We start from the raw sequence: 21907 nt of genomic DNA, 5'->3' as shown, positions 1-21907 counted from the left end.
AGCATCTGGCTGTTACATTTCAGGATGACAACTCAAAGACCTTCAACCCCAAGCCCCCCCAAAAATAAGTTATCTTTTGTAAAATATTATTCACAGTTAAAAAATTATTTCCTTCAAGAAGAAAACCATTCTGTGTTTAAATATTCACCTCACAAGCCTCTGATTAGTTTTTCCCATACATTTTAACAAATACTAAGGGTTTAGTGTGTTTTCTTACGAGAAAGATAAGTCAAATCATTCAATAAGCTAATTATGGAAGTTAGTTAGTTTACTGTCAGAGAATATACAGAAAAAAAGAAAAAACCACTGGGGAACTGATGAACAGAACTACTTTCTGGAGTTTCCCTGAAGCTCCCCTCTACCCCACTTCTACCCACTGCACTTCTAAATTCTGGCTTCTCTCAAGGTCAAAATGGGTCTACTTTTCCAATAGAAATGATATTACAAACATCCATTAGATATAAGTAAAATAGTTTTACTATTAGAACTAGGACTTGGGTTTTGTCACAGATGGTGTATCTTGCGGTTTATCTGCCAATTCTCAAACTGGGAATTATCTGTACACACATCTAAGTTTCCCATATTTCCATATCTAAAATATTAAACATCACAAAGCAGAGATAGCCACATTGTCAATCAGGTGTAGCTTCTAAAGAGTGAAGAGTTGGAGAAACAAAACTATTGGGGGCAGGGTTAGATCACTACACACTTGCTACTTCTAGGATAGCTTAAAATATTAACTTGTAGCCTAAGACTCAATTGCAGTGGTACAATGTAACCAGCTGCAGAGTTGTAACAAACATTACAGCATATTTTAAGTATTCTCTCAGCTGTACCAAACCCAAGAGGAGTGTAAATAAAAGATAGAAACATGGCCCAGAATCTGAAGACCAACAGGAACAAATACTTTTATCATGCAGTCAATACAAAAACAGGCAAAGGTTTTCAAAACCTGTATTTTTTTTTTAAACTTTATTTTGTACTGGGGTAGAGCCTATTAACAATGTTGTGATAGTTTCAGGTGAACAGGGAAGGAGTTCAGCCACACATATACATGTACCCATTGTCCCCCAAACTCCCCTCCCCCAAAAGCTGTACTTTGACAGTGGCTAATTAAGGAGGAATCTAACACCTACCAGGCCTCTTCTGTCACAAACATCACACTGTCACCCTGCCTTCATAACAGTAAGGAAAACCAAAGAATAAGGGGGAGAAATTATAAAATAAAGCCTAAGGTGAAAAGTGGTTGCTTCTGGATTAAACAAAAGACTCATAATACTCATGGGTAGGGCAACTGTTTTAAAGTGAAAGAAAATTAAAAATAGGAGGGATCAGAGGGAAACACATTTCAGAGTAGGAACACAAGTACATAACTAGAAAATTATTTCTTGGGCTAAAAGACAAACATTATATGGGGTAATATATGGACAAAATAAGATTTTATCAAGAAAAGAAAATGGAGGCAATTATTAAATTCTGACATTAAATATGAAGAGGCTGACATTACAGAACAATGAACACATTCTTCATTAAGATACAAATAACCAATAACAAGACAAAATACAAGGTAATACATGAAAAATGGTGGAGCCTCCCCAAGTTACACAACTAAAAAGAAATTCTTAAAGGGTATTAGAAGTACAGGAAAAGGTATTCATGAAAGTGGGCAATGTATTTCCATCACACCCATGACTGTGCTCCCCAACAGGCAAAAGCAATCTAGCTCCCCATGCAGGACACTGGGCTGAGCTGGACACATTTCAGGTGTTTCTTCCTCAGGGAATCTCTGTGGTGAGGAGGCAGAAAAGAGTACAGAGATGGGCTTCCCAGGTGGCACTGGTGGTAAAGAACCTGCCTGCCAATGCAGAAGACATACGTAAGAGATGCGGGTTTGATCCCTGGGTCGGGAAGATCCCCTAGAGGAAGGCATGACAACCCACTCCAGTATTCTTGCCTGGAAAATCTCATGACAGAGGAGCCTGGTGGGCTCCCGTCCATGGGCTGCAAAGAGTCTTTTCATAATACAGAGACACTCCTCCTAAAAAGGCTTCCAGGCTGAGAAGGAACTTGCAGCTGAGCACTCAATCTAACTATTAAAATAGTTGGACAAATTATTAAAGGATCGCCACAGGATAGAAAATTCACTCAGCAACTGATCACCCTAAGCTTTTATTCCAAAGGATGGAGCAGGACCATGACAGACTTCCTCCTCATCCACCACTCCACCTTGGCAAGGTACCCACTGGGAAAGCCGGGAGAACTGATTCCTCAGTGAGAACGGCAGAGTTGGGTCTCAGATTTTTTTTTTCAATGAGCTATAAGGTTGTGAAGGTTAAATGAGGTTTTGGTAGTTTTTTCCAGTCTCTCTAGCAAGAGGCTAAGTGACTTGTCCAAAATCCCACAGCTAATTCCTGGCAAAGAACTCGCCCTTCCTACCTGCCTGCCAGCCCTGCCACTTTCCACTTAACATTCCAGTCAGGGCCTCTGCTCCACTCTGTTGAAAAGGGTCCTCCCCTTTTCTACATTTGGAGTCATAAAAGGAAAACCAAACCAGTATTTCAACTTTGCTTTAGGACCTGCTGTTAACAAATCTCCCAGACTTTTTTGGCATTCTTAGCTGACTCTGTACATGCAAAATTCCTAACTGTGTTCATTTTGATGCTTATTGAAATTACCCAGGCTCAGAGAAAGGCATTTTGCCCACTTCCCCATCACCAAACCCAGCAGAACTCTTGTCCTAACTTCACTCCCACTCCTCTCCTACCATGTTCTCGGTATTTTACCCATGTGAGTATAATTTTAAAGCATGCTCAGGCCAGAAGGAGCATCCTGCTTCATAACCCACATGCACTCAATTTTAGAGGAATAATATTTCACATGTTTGTGGGGAACACAGAATAATTACACATAAAAGAACTCAATCACATGACTAAGTTCATTATTATTATAACCTTAAAGGGCTCAAACTCATAGATTAACTACAATCCAGGAAGTCAGCATCATTTTCAAAAGCATCACATTATTTACACAGCATGCCATTAAATTATGTACATCAGTAAAACTGTTCAGGAAGCATTTCATTGCCATTTTGGTTTTTCTAGAATGAGAGCACTGAAGCTCTGGTATCATCTAGTCAATGAGAACATGTGAAGAATAGCCAATAGTCATGAACAGTCTTCCACTTCTTTAAATTTTGAGAGCAATCGCTTAGGGAAATGTGTTTGGAAAATGTACCCAGTTTTCTTTTTTAAAAGATAATGTTAATTTTTTCCCTCGCAATTTAAAAAGTAATACACATACATGTAGAAAATGTGGTAGGATTTCAGGCTTGGCTAGAGACTGCCTTGCTCCGAAAGGGATGTCTGAGCCCTAGAGAATGAACAGCGATGCCAGGGCAGAAGAGAACAGGACGGCAGTTAGGGACAGTCAACCAGCCGGCTCTCTGTTGCCCTCAAGCAATGACAGCCGCTCAACCCTGTTTTCAGAGATTTGATCATTCCGTGTTACATTTGATCAGTTTTGACCAGTTCCGTGAGCTGAACTATAAAGCACATTAGCAAATACAGTTACACTACACTAAACTCTGCTGTATCATTTCCTTCTGATTTGCAGAAAGAAAGCACTGCCCTGGTAACTTCTGAGCCAGCAAAACCAGAAAGGGGACAAAAAAAAAAAAAAAACCCAACCCGTTCACATTCTGCGGTGCCTCAGACATTTTAACCAGAGAGGCTCTAAACTCAGTTGAAGTTACCTGGCCTCCCTTCAGTTTCTCTGGTTGAGGCCCTCCACCTTCACCTTCTCAGGCCCCACCCTGCCCCCCAGGCTTGCTGGCTGCTCCAAAAGTTCCCAACCCACTAGTTTCTGTACCTGAACTTTGCCTTCCTTTCCTTAACCAAATCTCTTATTCTCGTATGCTTTGTCCCTCCCCGACCAATTACACAAAGGGTTCAGTCACTAAGCAACAGGGATCCAAAGGCTACATTTTCTTCCTTTAAAAAAAAAAATAATTAGAAGAAAAAAGTAAGCACTTCATTTAATTTTGAAATAATGAATGTGCCAAGAACATTAACTAGATTTTGCCTTCCTGGGGCCCTGCCCCAGAAAACCCAGGCAGTGAGGGACAGGAGAGGAGATCGGCTGAAGGGCACAGGGACAGCTGTATAGAAGCTGGATGAACTAGACCTGTTTTTCTTCATTCCCTGGTACTTGTAAAATGTTGAAAGAAAATGCTAATTTGGCCAACTGAGGCCTATTTTGCTCTTATCCTCTCATCACTGGTACCCACCCCCCTGGGTCCCTGCTAACTCCCCATTAACTCTTTCCCCCTCCACTTTCCTCCCTCCTTTTGGTTTCCATCCACCCACTCGTTGACCCCTCCTTCTCCTCTCTCTGCTCCAATATTTACTTTTCGATTTTTTTTTTTTAATTAGTAAAATAGCTCCAAAAACAAAGGCTGACATCCACATAAAAGGGGCAGGATAGGATGGCCACTCATCCAGGCAAAACAGTCCCATGTGGGCACCTGCTCTATGCAAAGCTGTGGTCTGTACCCCGCATGTCTAGTTGTTTTTTTTTTTTTTATCTTTAACCTGGAAAGAAAAGCAAGGATGACTCTTGTTTTCAGAGGTGGACAAGAGGCTTAGGCAAGGTAAATAACTTTATAAGGTGTCAGTTACATGTGAATCTGGGTCTGCTTCCCAACCCATGCAGTTCCCGGTACCTGCCCAGCTGGGGCTGCCTCCTGCCTGAGATCTCAAAGCCCCATGGACCAGGCCCAGAACACAGGGCACCACACCACACCAAGCCCTCCAGAAGCCTCATGTCAGGATAAGTAACCCATGAACCACCTCCATGGAGAAGGAAATGGCAACCCACTCCAGTATTCCTGCCTAGGAAATCCATTGACAGAGGAGCCTGGAGAGCTAAGCTACAGTCCATGGGGTCGCAAAGAGCAGAACACGACTGAGCAACCAAGCAGGCACGCACGCACCGCCTCCAGGCCCTCACAATTCTATTTATTCCTGCACCAAGTCTGACAAAGTGGGCTCCAGATTTGGACCACGTATAAACTTGAGAGGGTACAAATAGTACCACTGAACTCAAGTCAGTGAGAGCAACTTTTTGAAGGGACAAAATGTCCCTAGAGCCAAGAACTATCAAAATTCAAAGATATAAGTAATTTAAAATTCACTTTCAATTCACAAAGAGAACTTTTGAGTCATTTAAAAAAAAGAAAGAGGGTCAGGACCAGGATAATAAATTACAAAAAAAATAATAAAATAATAATAACAACAACAAAGACCTGATTGCTTGATGATGAAAAAATCACTTAAAGAACTCAGGCCTCTAAGTTTTGGTCCTGAAGGTACAATAAGAAGCTGTTTGTTCTGGTAAAAGCCTTATTATTTCCTAATTAAGCAGCCCTTTTAGCTCCATTCAGCAATCAACAGAAGTGTACAGGCAGGATGACATTTAGTATGAATGAAAACATTCACTGGAGTGGACCACATCTTAAAACATTTGATTACTTTTACTCACTATGTACATACATCCATACAGCTCACCTTGTTCCAGAAGTGAAGATGGAAATCACGTGATTATATCTCTTGTGGCTCATTTGGCAGCACAGGTTGTTCTGTTCACAGCTAGGAAATGTTATATATAATAAAGGTTCTTGTGTTTCAGCTTATATTGAGTATTAAATACGTGATAAAGATACTAGGGTGATAGAGTCAAGAGAATACTGTAAAAATAGTGTTTTTATTTCAGAAGACTCTGGATACAATGGTGAAAATGTTAATGTGCCTATAGCCAAGCAAACAGAGATAAAGACCAAAATTTGAGGATAAGAAAAACATGTATCATTTTCTCTCTTAAAGGTTTTCTTTCTACCCACAGAATCATAATAAAATAAGGTAAAAGGAATATCCTTGATAATCATGAACATACAATAAAACTCAAATAAAACAACTGATGCTGTAAAACAGAATCCATAGTGTTGTTAAAATTCAGGGAATACACTTGATGCCTGAGGTGCACAGTGGATAGGTCCTAATTCCCAATCCTTTTGTTTCCTGATATACATGCGTGGATATTGGTCTGTACAAATAAAGTGGCATTAGGGATATTTGCAAGCTGCCAGCACTTTGGATTTAAATGACCTTTGACATACAACAAAACATACCTATACCTAAGACTAAAATGGACTTTGGAAACTACCTTTAACCAGAGGTAAAACCTTAAGTTTCTTTTTTTCTAGGAAGATAGAGGGAGGCCCAAGCTAAGAGGTGGTAAAGAATTCACCTGCCAATGCAGGAGATGCAGCTGCAATCTCTGGATTGGGAAGATCCTTGGAGAAGGAAATGGCAACCCACTCCAGTATTCTTGCCTGGAGAATCCCATGGATAGAGAAGCCTGGTGGGCTATAGCCCATGGAATCGCAAAAGAGTCAGACACGACTGAGCACACACGCACACAGACTAACATAAATCTAATAGAAGCTGCTAAGCGGACAGGCCCCTCTCTATGGGGCAGGAATAGAGTGGGGTGGCACTGGCCCTTTAGAAAAGAAACACATGTGAGGTACGCATCCAAAGCCAGATCCGTGATTCCCAGGACTGCTTCTGAGAGGGCTGCAGTTACCACTACGGTTAGAACGATATTTTCAAAGGATCTTTTTCTTTCTTTCAAGTGTTCTTCCCAAATAATATCTAGTTTTTTAACTTTAGAAATGTAATTGTAAACCCCAGTGTTACCAGCTGCTACTTAAGCCGCGGTGGGGACTCAGTGGTGAGCAGCCCAGCATTAACGGCCCCCCTCAGTGCTGGCCCCCCTCAGTGCTGTTCGCTGTGGCCATTATGACTGGCACTTCACATCACTTTACAATCATTACACTTTGGGGATGATTCCTAAATCAATAGTTTTAAACTGAAGAACATTCTTGGCCCTGGGGTGTCCCTGCTTTCTGCCAATGCTGGGGACCAGGTTTCCACTGGCTATGAGTCTTTACTCTGGTCACATCTAGACTTCTTGAACCAATCATAAATAAACAACTGAAGTCAAAACAATCTAGAAATACAGTATTTTAAAAGACATAAAATCTAACTCAAAAAACATGAAAACTTACAGACTACCCATGCTGACATTTACTAGCATTTATAAAGATTTCTCACTGCAGGCAATAGGTGGGCTTTTGCAAAAATCACAAATGTCAATATAACGAAATACAATAAAAAGTCCAGAAAATGGGATTTTCTAAGGGTCCCTTCAGCCCCATTCCTTCTCTTTCCCTCTAATCCTTCTTTTCTTAAACCTACCTATTTCTATTCTTGGCATCACTACTTTCTGTCATTCAAACTTAAAACTTCAAAGGTAACTCTAGACTCAAGTTTCCCTGGTGGCTCAGTGGTAAAACATCTGTCTGCAATGCAGGAGACGCAAGAGACGTGGGTTGGATCCCTGGGTCGGAAAGATCCCCTGGAGGAGGAAACAGCAACCCACTCCAGTATTCTTGCCTGGGAAATCCCATGGACAGGGGAGCCTGACAGGCTAGAGTCCATGGGGTCACAAAAGAGTTGGACATGACTTAGCAATTAAACAATAACTCTAGATTCAAGAGCTCCTCACCAGTCCTACCACTCTCCCTGACAGGTGACTTCAGTTCACCTGCTCTTTCAAAGCCTGCCTCGAGCCTGGTCTACTAACAAGCCTCTGCAGGTCTGTACTCAGCCAACAGGAGCAGCTTACTGGGAACCAGGTTGCACTCAGGGGACACATGCCAAGAGCTCACAGTTAGGTTCTGTGGCTCACCACCTTCCTGCCTGCAAAGCGGAGATAATGAGAGAATTTACCTCAAAATCTTCCATGAGGTTTAGATAGATATAATCCAGTGCAAAGCACCATGCCTGGCACACAAAAGCCCTCAATGTACATTTGCTACTTTTATCACAATTCAGAAGTCACTCTTCAGTTTCAAACCTTTAGTGGCTGCTGACCGCCTACAGGATAAAACAATTTTCTAGCAGGCATTCTACTTATTGTAGCATAAAGAGTACTGATTTCAGATCAAGGGCAAAAAGTGAAGTCAAATCCTAGGTCTCCTTATTCGCTGTGTGATCCTGGAAATCACTCAACTTCCTTGAGCCTCACCTGGCACCCACCTGGGGAGTTAAATAGCTATACTGGGTTGGACAGTATCTGCTCACAAAAATTCACATCCACCTGGAAACTGCAACTGTGACCTTATTTGGAAACAGGGTCTTTGCCCACATAATTAGTTTGGGTGAGGTCATACTGGTTTGGGCTCTCCAGGTAGCTCAGTGGTAAAGAATCCGCCTGCCAATGCAAGAGGTGCAGGTTTGATCAAAGATCCCTGGGGGAAGAAATGGCAACCCACTCCAGTAATCTTGCCTGGGAAATCCCACGGACAGAGGAGTTTGGCGGGCTACAGTCCATGGGGTTGCAAAGAGTCGGACATGACTGAGTGACTGAGCACGCAAGCACAAGGTTGTACTGGAAGAATGGGCCCTAAATCCAACATGGTAGCATCCTTAAAAGAAGAGCAGATGAGCACACAGGGAGAATGCCAGGTGAAGACGGAGGCAGAGACTGGAGCCATGAGTCTACATGCCAAGAACAGCAAGGATTGCTGGCAATCACCAGAAGCTGGAAGGATCCTCCCCTCCAGCCTCTGGAGGGAGGTGGCGCTGCCGATGTCTTCATGTCAGACTTCTAGGCTCCGGAACTGGGAGAGAATAAACTTCTACTTTTCTTAAGCCACCTAGTTTGTGGTAATTTGCTACAGCAGTCCCGGCAAACTAATACAATAGCTAATCATTAATGCTTAGAGACAGACATATTTGCCATAGAAAATGGTTATTCCAGGTGTCACACAAAGAAACTGAGGCTGAGCGAAGCTGCTGGTGGGAAATCAGCTCCATACGGTCGAGGTCCAGGCTCACGACCACTCTGCTGTCACACCCACCTCTGAACAGAATTAGATGCAATGGATGTGACATTGCTGCTCACACAGTTAGTACTCAAAAATGGTAGCAACAGCCACACATACATCAACTCCCTAACCTGCTTGACCTCCAAGGGTCAGCAAACATTTTCTTTAAGGGTCAAACAGTAAATATTTGATGTCTTGCAAGTTGAGGCAAAATTGAAGCTTATATAACCATTAAAAATATATATATATAAAAAAAGCTTCCTTAAGCTCAAGTGCTATAAATGAACAGGCACCTGGGTGGGCTTGACCTGTTGGCTGCAGACCCCACTGCATCTTCCAGCATCTTTGCTGGCAGCTCCACAAGCTCAGTGTGAATGGCATTTTATTTTCCTCCCTGCCTCTTGCCCCACTCCTGTTGGCCAACACCTCCTTCTGTCTCCTCTTCCCCACCCCCAAAGACATTTTCTCAGTTTAGTATTTCACCATATCTTGCCTGAATTATTGCAAGAACTTCCCATCTTGCCCCACCCCGAGCCACCCTTCACACCTGTCACCAGGACTGCAGGCCCGAGCACATCAATACCCCTGTTGATCTTCCATGAGGCTCCCTCCATCACCTCCCGCACCAAAATCACATGAGGACCTTTCTTAAGAACACCAGTGTCTAGGCTACATGTTCCCGCCATTCAGATTCAATGCTTCCAGAAGGGGCCCTATGTACAGCTGCAACCATGCCAAGGCTGATGGGAGAGGCAGCCTGGGTTTAGTCCCTGATTTTTGTACTTATGGTTCCCTCTGCCCAGAATGCCCTTCCCTGCGCTGCCCACCAGGAAAACTCCCAACTGCTTTTCAAAACTCTTCTTTGACTGAGACAGGGAGAAGCCACCCTTGAACTCTGCATAGTTAACCACGCCTCCTCTGTCCTGCTTCACATTATTACACATGCTACCATGCCTGTATGGGTCACACTGTATAGTGACAGCTAACTCACTTGTCAGCCTCCCTCAATGACCTAAGCTCTAGGCATGGAGCTTATCAGTTCTTATATGCTTATCAAACCTATCCTAAATCATTCCCAGGATCAACCATGCACTGTCCATTGATGTCCTCCAAAAGGCAAAATACAACTATCTTTCAAAGGGAAAACCAATGCTACCACCCAAACCTCTAACACAACCCTGGACTCTCACGCACTATTATTATACAGGCACTAAGTTAGATCCACCACTGATTTCAGTTTTCTGTACACACATCCTCCCTCCCTCATGGAACTGCATCTTCCCTGAGGGCCGGTACCTCCTGCTCAACACCCACACCCAGTGCTTTGTGTATCCAAGTCACTCAACACTGTGAACACACACGCTCTAATGCACATGTTTTGAATTAACCAAAAGGGACCCCAGGGAAAGAGTAGTATCATGAAAGCTCACCAAAGAGGAGAGAAACATACGAGACACGAGTTTAAACACCAAGGATCAATATAAAGTTTAATCATGAGGTACGTAATTTTTCTGGCACATAAAATGAAGCATTTTCAAACTTCCTCTCCTCCTCCCCACTCCAATGAATTTTGGAAAGTCATTTCATAGATACTTAAGTCTAAGACTGAAACTGCTCACATTTTGGTGACTTCATCTATAAAACACATCCAGATCCTATCTTTATTTCCTGTACGCTTTCAAATCCTGTTATCCATCATTATATAAATCGAAAAACAAAAACATTCTATAAATCACAGAAGAAATATACTTCAAAATTAACCAAGAAGTATTTTGGAGTGCCTACTTCATTAATTCAATAAGCATTTGTTAAGTACTTACTATGCATGTATGAAATAGTGCAACTTTATACTTGAGGAACATAAAAACACAATCTCCGCACGCTAACCAAGCAACATACAGTCTCTGGCACACCAGTCAGCATTCTATCAGCAAAGATGACTTAGAAAAGGGCTGGGATACTCCAAGGACAGGAACTTGACCTGGGACTTGACTGTGAACACGCTGGGTGGGGGAGATGTGGAATGGAAAGCAGGAGCCTGTCCGCCCTCAAGGATTACACTCAAGTCCTAATAGCCCATCCCCACCTGTGTGTCACTCACAGCCTTCCTCATCTCAGCTGATGGAAACGCCATTCTTAGCGTTGGTGAAGCCCAAACCAGAGCCACTCTGATGTCTCCTCTTCCTCTCAGGTGCCACATCCGATCCTTTAGGAAAACCTGCTGATTCTATCTTTAAAATAAATCTAGAGTGGGACCTCACTGTCTCATCGTCTCTCAGCCACATTATCAGATTTACTGGCCCCTAGCTCCTACCTTTTGGAGAAGACAATGGCACCCCACTCCATACTCTGGAAAATCCCATGGATGGAGGAGCCTGGTAGGCTACAGTCCATGGGGTTGCTAAGAGTCAGACACGACTGAGCGACTTCACTTTCACTTTTCCCTTTCATGCACTGGAGAAGGAAATGGCAACCCACTCCAGTATTCTTGCCTGGAGAATCCTAGGGACGGTGGAGCCTGGTGAGCTGCCGTCCATGGGGTCGCACAGAGTCGGATACGACTGAAGTGAGTTAGCAGCAGCAGCAGCAGCAGCTCCTACCTTTGACCTCCACCCTGTCCCATCCAGGCCCATTCTCTTCTCAATACAGCAACCGGAGTAAGTCTGTTAAAAGATCTTCTGGTATATCACTCCCTCCCTCAAAACCTGTAACGGCTCCCGTCAAACTGAGGCTTTCACTCCAAATCCTGACAATGACCTATGAAGCCCTGTAAGTCGAACCTTCTGGGACCTCACCTCCTACTCAGACCCTCTTAGCACCCATCGCCTGGTCTCCCTGCTGTTCCTCAGCAGGCCCAGCACACACCCACACTAGCACCTTTACTCTGGCTGTATCTCCTGCCTGAAGAGCTCTTCCCCCATGCCTGTTTGCTTAACTCCCTCACCTCCTTAAATCTCATCTTCTCGATGAGGCCGTGATGATCATGCTTTTCAATACGTACCTCATTTTGCCCCCTGCCTCCCCAAGTCCACTCGTTCTGTTCCACTTTTCTTTTCCCCCTAACATATACCACGAGGCAGGTGACTGTCACTGCGCTCCAGATCCAAGCTCCCGGGTTGCCTGATCGGGTCGACCAGCATCTCCCTGTGCCCCTCTGGCCTCAGAGACCAACTGACCCAGCCTTACCTGGGCCGGAAAACCACGGTGGGCAGGGAGAGGGTCTTCTGCGCCCAGAGTGCCTGTGGCTTGGCGGTCTGGCCTACTTCTGTGCCGCCCTTAGGAGCGGTCATGCCCCCTTGGCCCCAAGGTGCCCCCGTGACCCGCTCTGGAGGTGGGGACGGGCCTAGACCATGGCATTGAGGCCAGTGGAGGGCGCAGTGGGCTCGGAGGTGGGCACACCTGGGTCCCGGCTGTCAGATTCTTTCTGACAGAGGTGTTTTCCCATCGCACTCTGGAGGTGGGGACCGGCCTGGGTCGTGAGGGGTGACTCAGAGAGGCCGGTGTGGGTGCAGGTGTGGTTCCCCAAGGGTCCCTTGGACAGCAAGGAGATCAAACCAGTGAATCCTAAAAGAAATCAACCGTGAATATTCATTGGAAGGACTGATGCTGAAACTGAAGCTCTAGTACTTTAGCCACCTGATGCGAAGAGCAACTCACTAGAAAAGACCTTGATGCTGAGAAAGATTGAAGGCAGGAGGAAAAGGGGATGACAGAGGACAAGATGGTTGGATGGCAGCACCAACTCAACAGACGCGAGTTTGAGCAAGTTCTGGGTGACGGTGAAGGAGAGAGCAGCCTGGCGCGCTGCAGTCCATGGGGTTGCGAAGAGTCGGACATGACTGAGAGACTGAATTGAACACATACCACACTTGGACACACATTATAATTACTCAGCGTGTTTTTCCTGTGTCTCCAGCCTGCTAGAATGTAAACTCTACAAGGGTGGTGATCTTTGCTTTGACTCCTGGTGCAACCATAGCATCTTTACTAGTGTCTGATCTATGGTGGGCACTTAAATATTTGTTGAATAAAATCAGGTTTACCTTTCAGAGGATCCCATGAATAAATTGAATGATGTTAAGCTCCCCTCCCTAACCACTGTCTCCCTACCTGCTAAATAACACATAAACCGTCTTCATCAGAAAAAAAAAAAAGTCGCATCACAGTGAGAGATACGAAGTTCCAAGGAAAGGGAGAAGAAATGACATGTGAACTAAAATTCGTCCACACTGAAGTTTAACCGAGCTGCAAATGCAAGATCAACAATACAAGACTGGCTCTACGTCTGAAGAGGAGACGGTATTTAGAACTCAAGGTGAACTACAGCTTGTAGGAGGGAAAAATGCCAATTATACCTCTCTTTGGTGGCCCTATTAATTATACCCTCATCTGGGTCAGAGGGAAGCTGCTCCAGCGGCCCAGCACGCCTTGGCGCTGGAACACCTGGGAGCTCTCATGACAGGCAGGAGGCCAGGGAGTCATCACTTTCACATTCGCAGCACCTGGCAGAGGAAGCCCTGGATGCGTGTTTGCTGATCTGAACCAAATGTGTGTGACTCTTCTTTCACGCCAACCGATAAAAGATTTTCATGCTCCTAGATTACAGAGTCACATAAACAAATAGAATGCTCTTGAAACTAGCCTGAAACAAGGTCAAAATGTCCATTATATACTTTGGAATATTTTATTTTTGTGGGTTTTTTTTGAATATTTTATTTTCAATGCCAGAACGATGCTATTAAAACAGTTAACCAACAAAACAATATCTAGGAAACCATGAACCTCATAGTTTCAGGTGATGGATCTGAAGCTCAGAAATGCCAACACTTGTACAAGGACACAAGTAATTTGGAGGAAGAGAGAGGCTGACATGAGACAATTTACATAAACTCCTTAATGTGAATAACAGCAAACTGGTGACTCCAATAACACCGATGATTATTCCTCTGTCACCATTTTTCCTGGTGTGCAAAACAACAGCTGCATTAAAATACAGCACCCAACTATTGTACCTGTGACTCTGTGGGGTTTTATACTTTGTCTGCAATTCTGGTGGTAAAAGGCCGCCTGAAGGGATGATAAGATCCCTGGAATTGTCTTTTAAGGGAGAGTATCACCCATCTTAAAAGTACCTTTATACTTTTCAAAATCAATTGCTTAGTGAGCAACTACTAAGAACCGTAACCTTTGTTCCTCACGATGACCTTACGAGGAAGTGTTCCCTCTCTGTCAGCGAGAAAACGGGGCTCACAGAGATTAAAACAGCTGCCCAAGGATCCCCTCACATCTGGTCACCCAGATGTCAGGCTGGCCCATGGTGACCGGACTCTGCTGTGGGGCCCCAGCACAGATTCAGCCCCGCATCAGACCCAGACCAGCCCCATCTGCTCTGTGCAGCCCCGGGGACTCTCAGCACCCTGGCACACAGCTTCCCTGCCACCGGTCAAAAAACTCCATGATGGGACCTCCTCTGCACCTCCACTGCCGCAACAATAAAAACCTCCATGAGGATCAGAGTCCTGTCCGTCCCTCCTGCAGACACAAATCGAGTCTGTGCTCTGTAAACATGGGATGAAAAACAGTTCAGGTCTTCTGGGCACAATCTCTCTAAACAGAGCTAAGCATTACTGTGCTATTTGTGTGTGTGTGTGTGTGTGTGTGTGATCATCAAAAACAGTTAGCAAATTAAATCTAATTTGATATTAAACTGTAGTTTTGAAACACTTTGAGAGACAGCAGATTTTTATTTAGCCTGAAAAGAAGGAATCTGCTTAAGAAAAGTGTCATGTTAGTAAGGGTTGTTTGGGTTCCACACGGTCTTTGAAAATTCAAAGATGACCAGAGAGGAGCCTGTGCATATGACACTTCAAGAGGACAGTCCAGCTGAGCCCAAGATTCCTCAGGAGACAGTGAGTGGCAGTTCGGGTCCCTGCCACCTCTGGACTCTACAGTGACCAGCCTAACAGACCGGACTTCCTGATATAATTCTGTGGAGGGCTTCACGGCTCAAAAAAGAAGTCGGAGAAACCAATGACAAGGTGATGTGAGCAGTGGCCCCACCTAGACTGTGACCAAGACATTCGGTGGCCAGTCACACTGATGCTTTAACCAAGGGATTCAGTCATCTATAACAAAAACCCCAAAGGCAACCTTGTCTCCACTAAGAAAATACAGATTGGGCCAAATCTTAAGTCTCCTTAAACTGAAGTCTCCTTAAAAAATACCTGGGAGTGGATAGGAGAGGAGAAATGGTACAGTTAAAGATGAGACTAAAGCAAAAAAGGTGAATGACCTCGGTTGCTAGTCCAGAGGTTTCAAAGTAATGATGAGCTTGTAAACAGCCCGCTTAATAGACCTCTGTATTTCTGGCACCACCTTCTCAGGGCTATGTTTAGACACAGGAGAATGGGGAGCAGAGAGGAAAGGGCTTGCAGTGGCCCAGCCTCACCTCGAGTGCCCTGCTGGGACTCTGGCTATCTTTAATTAATGTCTGAGGGACATAAGACCAACCCACCCTGTGCTGACAGGAAGCACGATGGTGAAATTCTACCCACAAGACTGACAGGCCCACTAATGGTGTACCATTCCTGAGGTCCTGGGGTTGTTTTTTGTTCAAAAGAGAGCTCCATCCAGAACGTTTACAGAGGGCAGTGAAGTAGACCCTGCGTGTTTAATTTACGAGCACAGAAAACAGGATTGCTGTTTATTTGTCTGGATCTGCATCCCCGCTTCACATACTCAGACTATACTTTAAAAACCAATCACTTTTCCATGATTTTATACCTTTTCTCTGGAATACAATTTCCCTTTAAGTCACTGCCTCCGGCTATCTAGTCCAGATTCATAAACAAAGATGAAACCAACATTTCTCATCATCTAACATTACAGTCTTTCCCTTTCACAGTATTCCCCAAGAGATAAGCCCAAAGCTTTTAAACCACCATGACTCGCTGCCTTCCAGATTAAGCTTCATTAAATACCAGAGATTAATCGTATCTTTGGAAACAGAATTGAATACACTAAGAAACTGATAGTGAAATATATTCTACACACCACACCACACCAAACTCACTAACACTGGCACTATAAAAGCATATAGCAGGCAGGGACGATGAAGAGGAAGGGGATAAGAGGCTGCCATTTCAAGAAAAGAAAATCAAGACCACAGGGTTACAAAGCTCACTGACAGACCTGTGTAGGTTGGTTAGTCAGCAATCAATGAACCGTCCATGAACAAAGAATTTAAGGGGCTCCTGTGACAACAAAGCAAAGTATGAATAAAATTCAAACAGGTTCTGAATTCCACCTACTGTACCCCAGACTACAGAAAACTGCCTTCTTCCTACACTGAACTCCATAAACCAAAATAGGTGTTTATCTAAGACTTCATCAGTAGATTAAAAAAAAAAAATCAGAATTCTAACATTCTCTTGTCGCTGAAGGGAACACAAGGCTCTCTTCATTTTTGCAGAAAGCACTTATACTAAAACCATTATTAAGTGTAAGTGGTGGTTTCAGTACTAAGTACAGTCAGTAAACCCCAGTCAGCCACACTGCAGGGTATTTACATTTTCCATCCTCTTTCTGGAGATGGTTCCTTATGAGCCTCAAATGTCCATCCGGAGCCCAGTTGGGTTCTCTGAACAGGGCATGAAGGCAGGCTGCAAAGCCGGTGGACTTCTTCCTGCTGCACAAGTATTACTCGATGGTTGGGTACCCAGGATGTTCTGTAGAGAAGGATCTAGCAGGACCTGTTTCCCCGCCTACTTTTTAATACCTTAAGTCCACATAGAGAGGGGATGCCAGGTGATGATCAAGAGAAAACTATCTGGAAGTATGTGAAAAGATCATCAATTTGCCAGAGAAACCCATGACAGGATTGACAGTTAAACTCTGGCCAACAGTCCAGCTCAACACAGTCCAATGAGAACCTAAAGCAAGGATGGAAACAGGCCTCGTCTCTGTTGTCCAGTATGGTAGCCGCTGGCTATAAAGTACTCGAAGTATAGCTAGTATGACTAAGGAACTGAATTTTTTAAGTTTTATTGAACTGTAACTAACTTAAAGAGTCACGTGTGGCTTACAGACTCAGCATGGAAGAACTCAGGTCCAAAACTCTGGCAAAGCTGGCTGATGGCAGCAGTCTCCTGGATAAGAAAAAGGCTCCAGAGGAGCCAAATGGTCCCGTCCTCTCCCCCAAGAATTAAGGGAGAAAAAGAACTAATTAACTCCCCTTCTTAACTGCTTTAGTAATTAAAAAGTACTTGCTAATCATTTTCTGACTCAACTGAATGTGGGTCTCTTAATACATGATTGCGTGCATGCTAAGTCGCTTCAGTCATGTCCAACTGTGCAATCCTATGGACTGTAGCCTGTCAGGCTCCTCTGTCCACGGGATTCTCCAGCCAAGAATACTGGAGTGGGTTGCCATGCTTTTCTCCAGAGTAATATATGATCAGAACATATAAAATGTAAAAGGGATAAAACCATTTTTCTCTTACTGAAAACAACAAAGACTTAATATAAACTTTGGGCCAAATAATTACCACAAAAGATCGCATAAACTGCTTAAAGATTTTCACTTTTTTTTTTACTCTCCTCTCAAAAGTAAGAGTAAGCTCCACAAGATGATTATCTTTTGAGATCCTGAAGGAAAAAACAACTTGTAAACAAAATTCCCAAGTGCTCAGATGAAGAAAGATTCATTCCAACAGCAACTGTGTAGTAGGGGCAGGAGGGGGGATGTTTCTTCTGCTCTTTACAATCATGGGAACATCCAGAACATGTTCAAAAAGCTTCAGCCGGGCTTAAAGCTCATCTGTATTCCTAAAGCGGCCAACACTAGCATCTTTGATAAATGCTGGCTGTAAACAAATGCTTTTAGCTTTATGCACTGCACGCTATAGCTTTAAATGGCAGTACACTCTAAAGACATGTTATCCAGGGACACAGGCTCCCTGTACATCACACACCAAGGCTACAGCAGAAACAAACCATGTTGAATATCAACTGATGTTCTTTCTGAAGTTTCTGAAGATTATGTTTAGGGCCCTTGAATTGTTTAAACAATGTAAAAATGGTACTAGTTTTAATGAAGGAAGTTTCTCAAATCCCAATAGGAGACAATTTTAGTTCTAGCGTTAAAAAAAATAATAAACTATGTATATGGCTTAACAGACTACATATAAACTCAAAATAGACTTTATAGCAAACATCATGTATTTTCTAATCACTTCGACAGCAGAGCCACTCAACAAGGCTGAGTGTGTGGTCTGAAGACAGTAAAACCACCGACTGAACTGATGCTGCCCTGTAGTAGCCAGCCACCTGTGTGTGACTGCAGGCGTCTGTACCTGGCTCCACCCTTTCAACTGTTTACCAACAATCTGCATAAACTCACAGAAACATTTAAAAAGGGACCCAGCACTGGATCCAGAATGATGTAACACAGTGGAATTTAGATGTTAGATCCTGCATTAAAGGCTCAAAGAGTCAGTTGCACCAGCACCGACTAAAATATCAAGAATTCACAGCAATTTATGCAAAAAAGGGGGGGTCAGAGGGAACAAAGGTGAAGATTCAATGCAGGTCAATACTGATATGGCTGCCCAAACAGCTAATTTAACCTTATATTGCACTTACAAGATGTAAATTGTCAAAAAAGTTACTGTTCTCCACTGAAACTAGTATTGCAGATGTTTGGGGCAGTGCATTTTAGCAGGGACTACACCAGCATCAGCATGTTTGCCGGACCCCCCTCTGGGGAGTTAGAAGCCTGTCACCTACTCGGAAGAGGCAGCAGTACAGCAGAGGGGAAGGAAGCTGCTGTCCCAAAAGGTCTGATGGGCTGACATTAAGAGGAAGAAACTTATTTTGTGTGTTTCCAGGGAACAGAAAGAGAATCAAGAGAGGCAAACTTTAGTTTAATACCAGGAAGAACAGGTTAAAGATCTGGGCTGTTTGTAAATGGGCTGTCCCACCTGAAAGGGCAGTGAGCAACTCATTACCCAGGGCCACAAGCATTGGCCCAAGGAGGTTTCCACCCCCTCAGGAAGGTGGTTAGGTGACGTTCTCTTCCCTCCCCCACACCGAAACGAAGACCTTCTCAGCAAGGCTCCCCCCCCATTCCAACCCCTCCCCATTCTCCCTCTCCAGGCATGCTATCAGAATGCAAGCCAGCGAGTAACGTTAAGGCAGGAATTACTGCTCTAATGCTGCTCTAATTTATTTTCTAAGAAAACAATCTGCAAATTTCAGTCTTTAGGGACACTAACGACAAATAAATAAAACAAGCTCTGACAGCTGGGCAGCTAACTCACTGAGATACCAGAAACACTGCTCTCAGACACAATACTCAGATCCTATACATTCTACATGGCTTCCCTACACCATTTTCCTAAATAATACTTTAATTTCAGTTGGTTAGTAGACACCAAATTCAAAATGACCAAGCTTAAAGAGAGTAATTTTCTTAAAACTTCCTGAAATTTGGCTGAGTCTTTTACCTTATTTCACAAAGGTTGCAAGCAAGAAGCCTGCGCAGGAAATTTCTATGCTGTCCCACCTAAGTAGTACCTACAGGGAACTGACCCTAATTTCTCTGCCAATGGAGGGGCTGAGATGAGCAGAGGGGCGAAAGCAGGACTTACCTTTATCTGCAGATATCCACTCTTACCCCTGATTTCCACACTTCCCGAAACCCACGGCTAAGTGACGCTGCCAGTGTTCAAATGGATGCCTAACATGGCTTGGGTCCCTTCTGATTCTATCCTAGACACAAGATGACCGATCCCAGAAGCTCATTCCCCAACTATTCAAACTCTAAAATGACAGCACCGTCATCAAAAGTGCTCTCCGAACCTCCTCTGAAGAGTGTTCCCGCAGCCTGTCTGGAAAAGCCTGTCTGGAAATACTTTAAGGAGGAAGCTACCAGCCCACTATCCGCCCTACCCTTGGGGCACCGCCTGGCTGCCCACATTCCTACCGGGATCCCGATCTGTGGGATATTAATCTGAAACAGACAATGGGACTTCTGTCAAAGTGACCCTCCCAGCCTGAACAACACATCCCACACCGTCCGCTCTTAAGGCCAGGCTTTACCTTTCTGGACGTGAATGATGTCGGGGAAGTTGGCCAGGTGGCCCTGATACAACGCCAACAGGTCCATGACCGGGTCCAGGTCTTGCCTGGGCTGCTCGGCGAAGAGCTCGCCGATGGCGTCGTAGGCATCTCCGGTGAAGGCGATGGCCTGGTTCAGGCCGGCCGAGAAGGCCTGCTGGTCCAGCTCAAAGGCCTGGCTCAGGCCGCGGAAGGACTGCCCCACCCTCTGGTACTCCTTCTTGAAGCCGGTCACCTGCTTGCGCGCGAACTCGTTGGCTGTGTGGTTGAGCTGCAGCGCGCTGTCGTCCATCTTCTTGGTGAAGCACTTGAAGCCTTCGATCTTGCTCTCCACCTCCTGCAGATCGAGGGCGGCGGCGGGGGGCGTGCTCAGGGTCAGGAAGAAGTTGGCACCCACCATCTCATCCTTCTCGGCCTTCCTCTTGCCCTGCTTCCAGGCCTTCTCGTCGGTGCTGCTGGGGCAGGTCAGGAAATGCTGGAAGACGTCGCACTGCGCCAGCACCGGGTGGCTAGCCATGTGGTTCATCCACCAAATCAGGCCTTTTCTGCGCTTGGAGATGAAGTCCTCCTCGAAGCGGCCGGTGGCCTGCTTCTCAGGCAGGTGGGGCACCGAGATGACCGGGAACTTCTCGGCCAGGCGAGCGTACAGCCAGTCGAAGTGCTTGTAGCGCCGGTGCACTGGCACTTGCGTGTGCGTGGGCACCAGCTTGTACGAGATGTAGCTCTTCATGCCCTTGAACTTGGTCTGCTTGGTGGGGTCGTCGATGGTGCACTGGAAGGGGTAGGGATTCTCCTGCCACTCGGGGCCATAGGGTCCCAGCACCACGCACAGCTTGTCCCCATCCTTCACGAAGCCCGACGCCTCACCCAGCACGAAGGCCTCCCCACCCGACTTAACAAAGGTGGAGAAGCGGTTGAGGTTGCGGCTCACGGTGGCCGAGCTCTTGGCCCCCGACGGGTGGTGCTGCGGGGGCGCAGAGCCGCCGCGGGAGCCCAGCGACAAGTCGGAGCGCGTGGACAGGCGGTAGCGGCCAGCAGCGCCGACGCCCCCAGACGACGAGCCGTCGAGGTCCGGGTAAGCGCCGCTCCCCAGCGCGCCCGGCTCGTCAGCCACGGTGGAGCTGTCGTCCCACTCATCGTCCCAGTCATCGTCGCTGCCCTGGCTGGCCTGGTAGCCGCCGCCGCCGTAGAGCTGCTGCGGCGACGGCTGCAGGGCACTCCCGCCGTACGAGAAGCCCCCGGCCGGCGGCTGGAAGGTGCTCGCCGGCGGCGCCTGCTGCGGTTGCAGCAGCGGCTGGAAGGCGTCGGGTGGCGGCTTGAAGGAGGTGGGCGGCGCGGCGGGCAGGGGCTCGAAGCCGCCGGGTGGCACGTTGGCGTAGCGGGCCGGGGCGCCCGGGCCGCCGTCGCCCGCCGGGCCGGGCTCGGGGGCGCGGATCACCTGCACGTAAGAGGCCGGGAAGAGGCCGCGGTCTCCGCGGCTGTTGATCCCCTCGAGCCAGCCCTCGATGTCCTGTTCGCTGCACAGGCTCAGCATCTCGTGCTCCCGCAGAGAGATCTCGCCCGGGTTCTCCGACCTGAAGTCGTAGAGCGCCCGGGCGCGCAGCGCCATGGTCCCGGCGCCCCGGCGGGCTGCCCCCCGACTCCCGGCGCCTTGAGCCTGGGGCCCGCCCGAGGGGCCCGCGGTGGTGCCCGCGCCCTGGCGCGCGGAGAGGAGCCCCGAAGGCAGCACACACTCCCAGGCCCCCACCCGCTGGTCGCGCTCTCCGCGCGGCTCCGCTTGCAGCGCAGACTGCCGCCCTGGGCCGCCGCCGCCGCCGGTCGGGGGCGGGGCCCGCGGCC

The 21907-nt window shown here is 46.1% G+C and overlaps 1 protein-coding gene across 2 annotated transcripts in view; it reads right to left on the bottom strand.

Moving 5' to 3' along the window:
* Positions 1–21888, bottom strand: part of SNX18 (sorting nexin 18) — a 96193-nt gene extending 74305 nt beyond the window's left edge. For both annotated transcript variants that reach the window (XR_014061467.1, XM_081517768.1), the window contains exon 1: positions 20051–21888. Coding sequence is in view for 1 of the 2 variants with exons in the window: in XM_081517768.1 (XP_081373894.1) it covers positions 20051–21677 (1627 nt within the window). In the remaining variant the exon portion in view is untranslated. The remainder of the gene's footprint in view (positions 1–20050) is intronic.
* Positions 21889–21907: the final 19 nt, after the last annotated feature.

Source organism: Giraffa tippelskirchi, chromosome 8 (genome assembly GCF_054371585.1).
Source record: "Giraffa tippelskirchi isolate mGirTip1 chromosome 8, T2T-mGirTip1v1.2.pri, whole genome shotgun sequence".
NCBI lineage: Eukaryota > Metazoa > Chordata > Mammalia > Artiodactyla > Giraffidae > Giraffa > Giraffa tippelskirchi.
The sequence above is the reverse complement of the archived record's forward strand: the minus strand, read 5'-3'. Positions and strand labels throughout refer to the sequence as shown.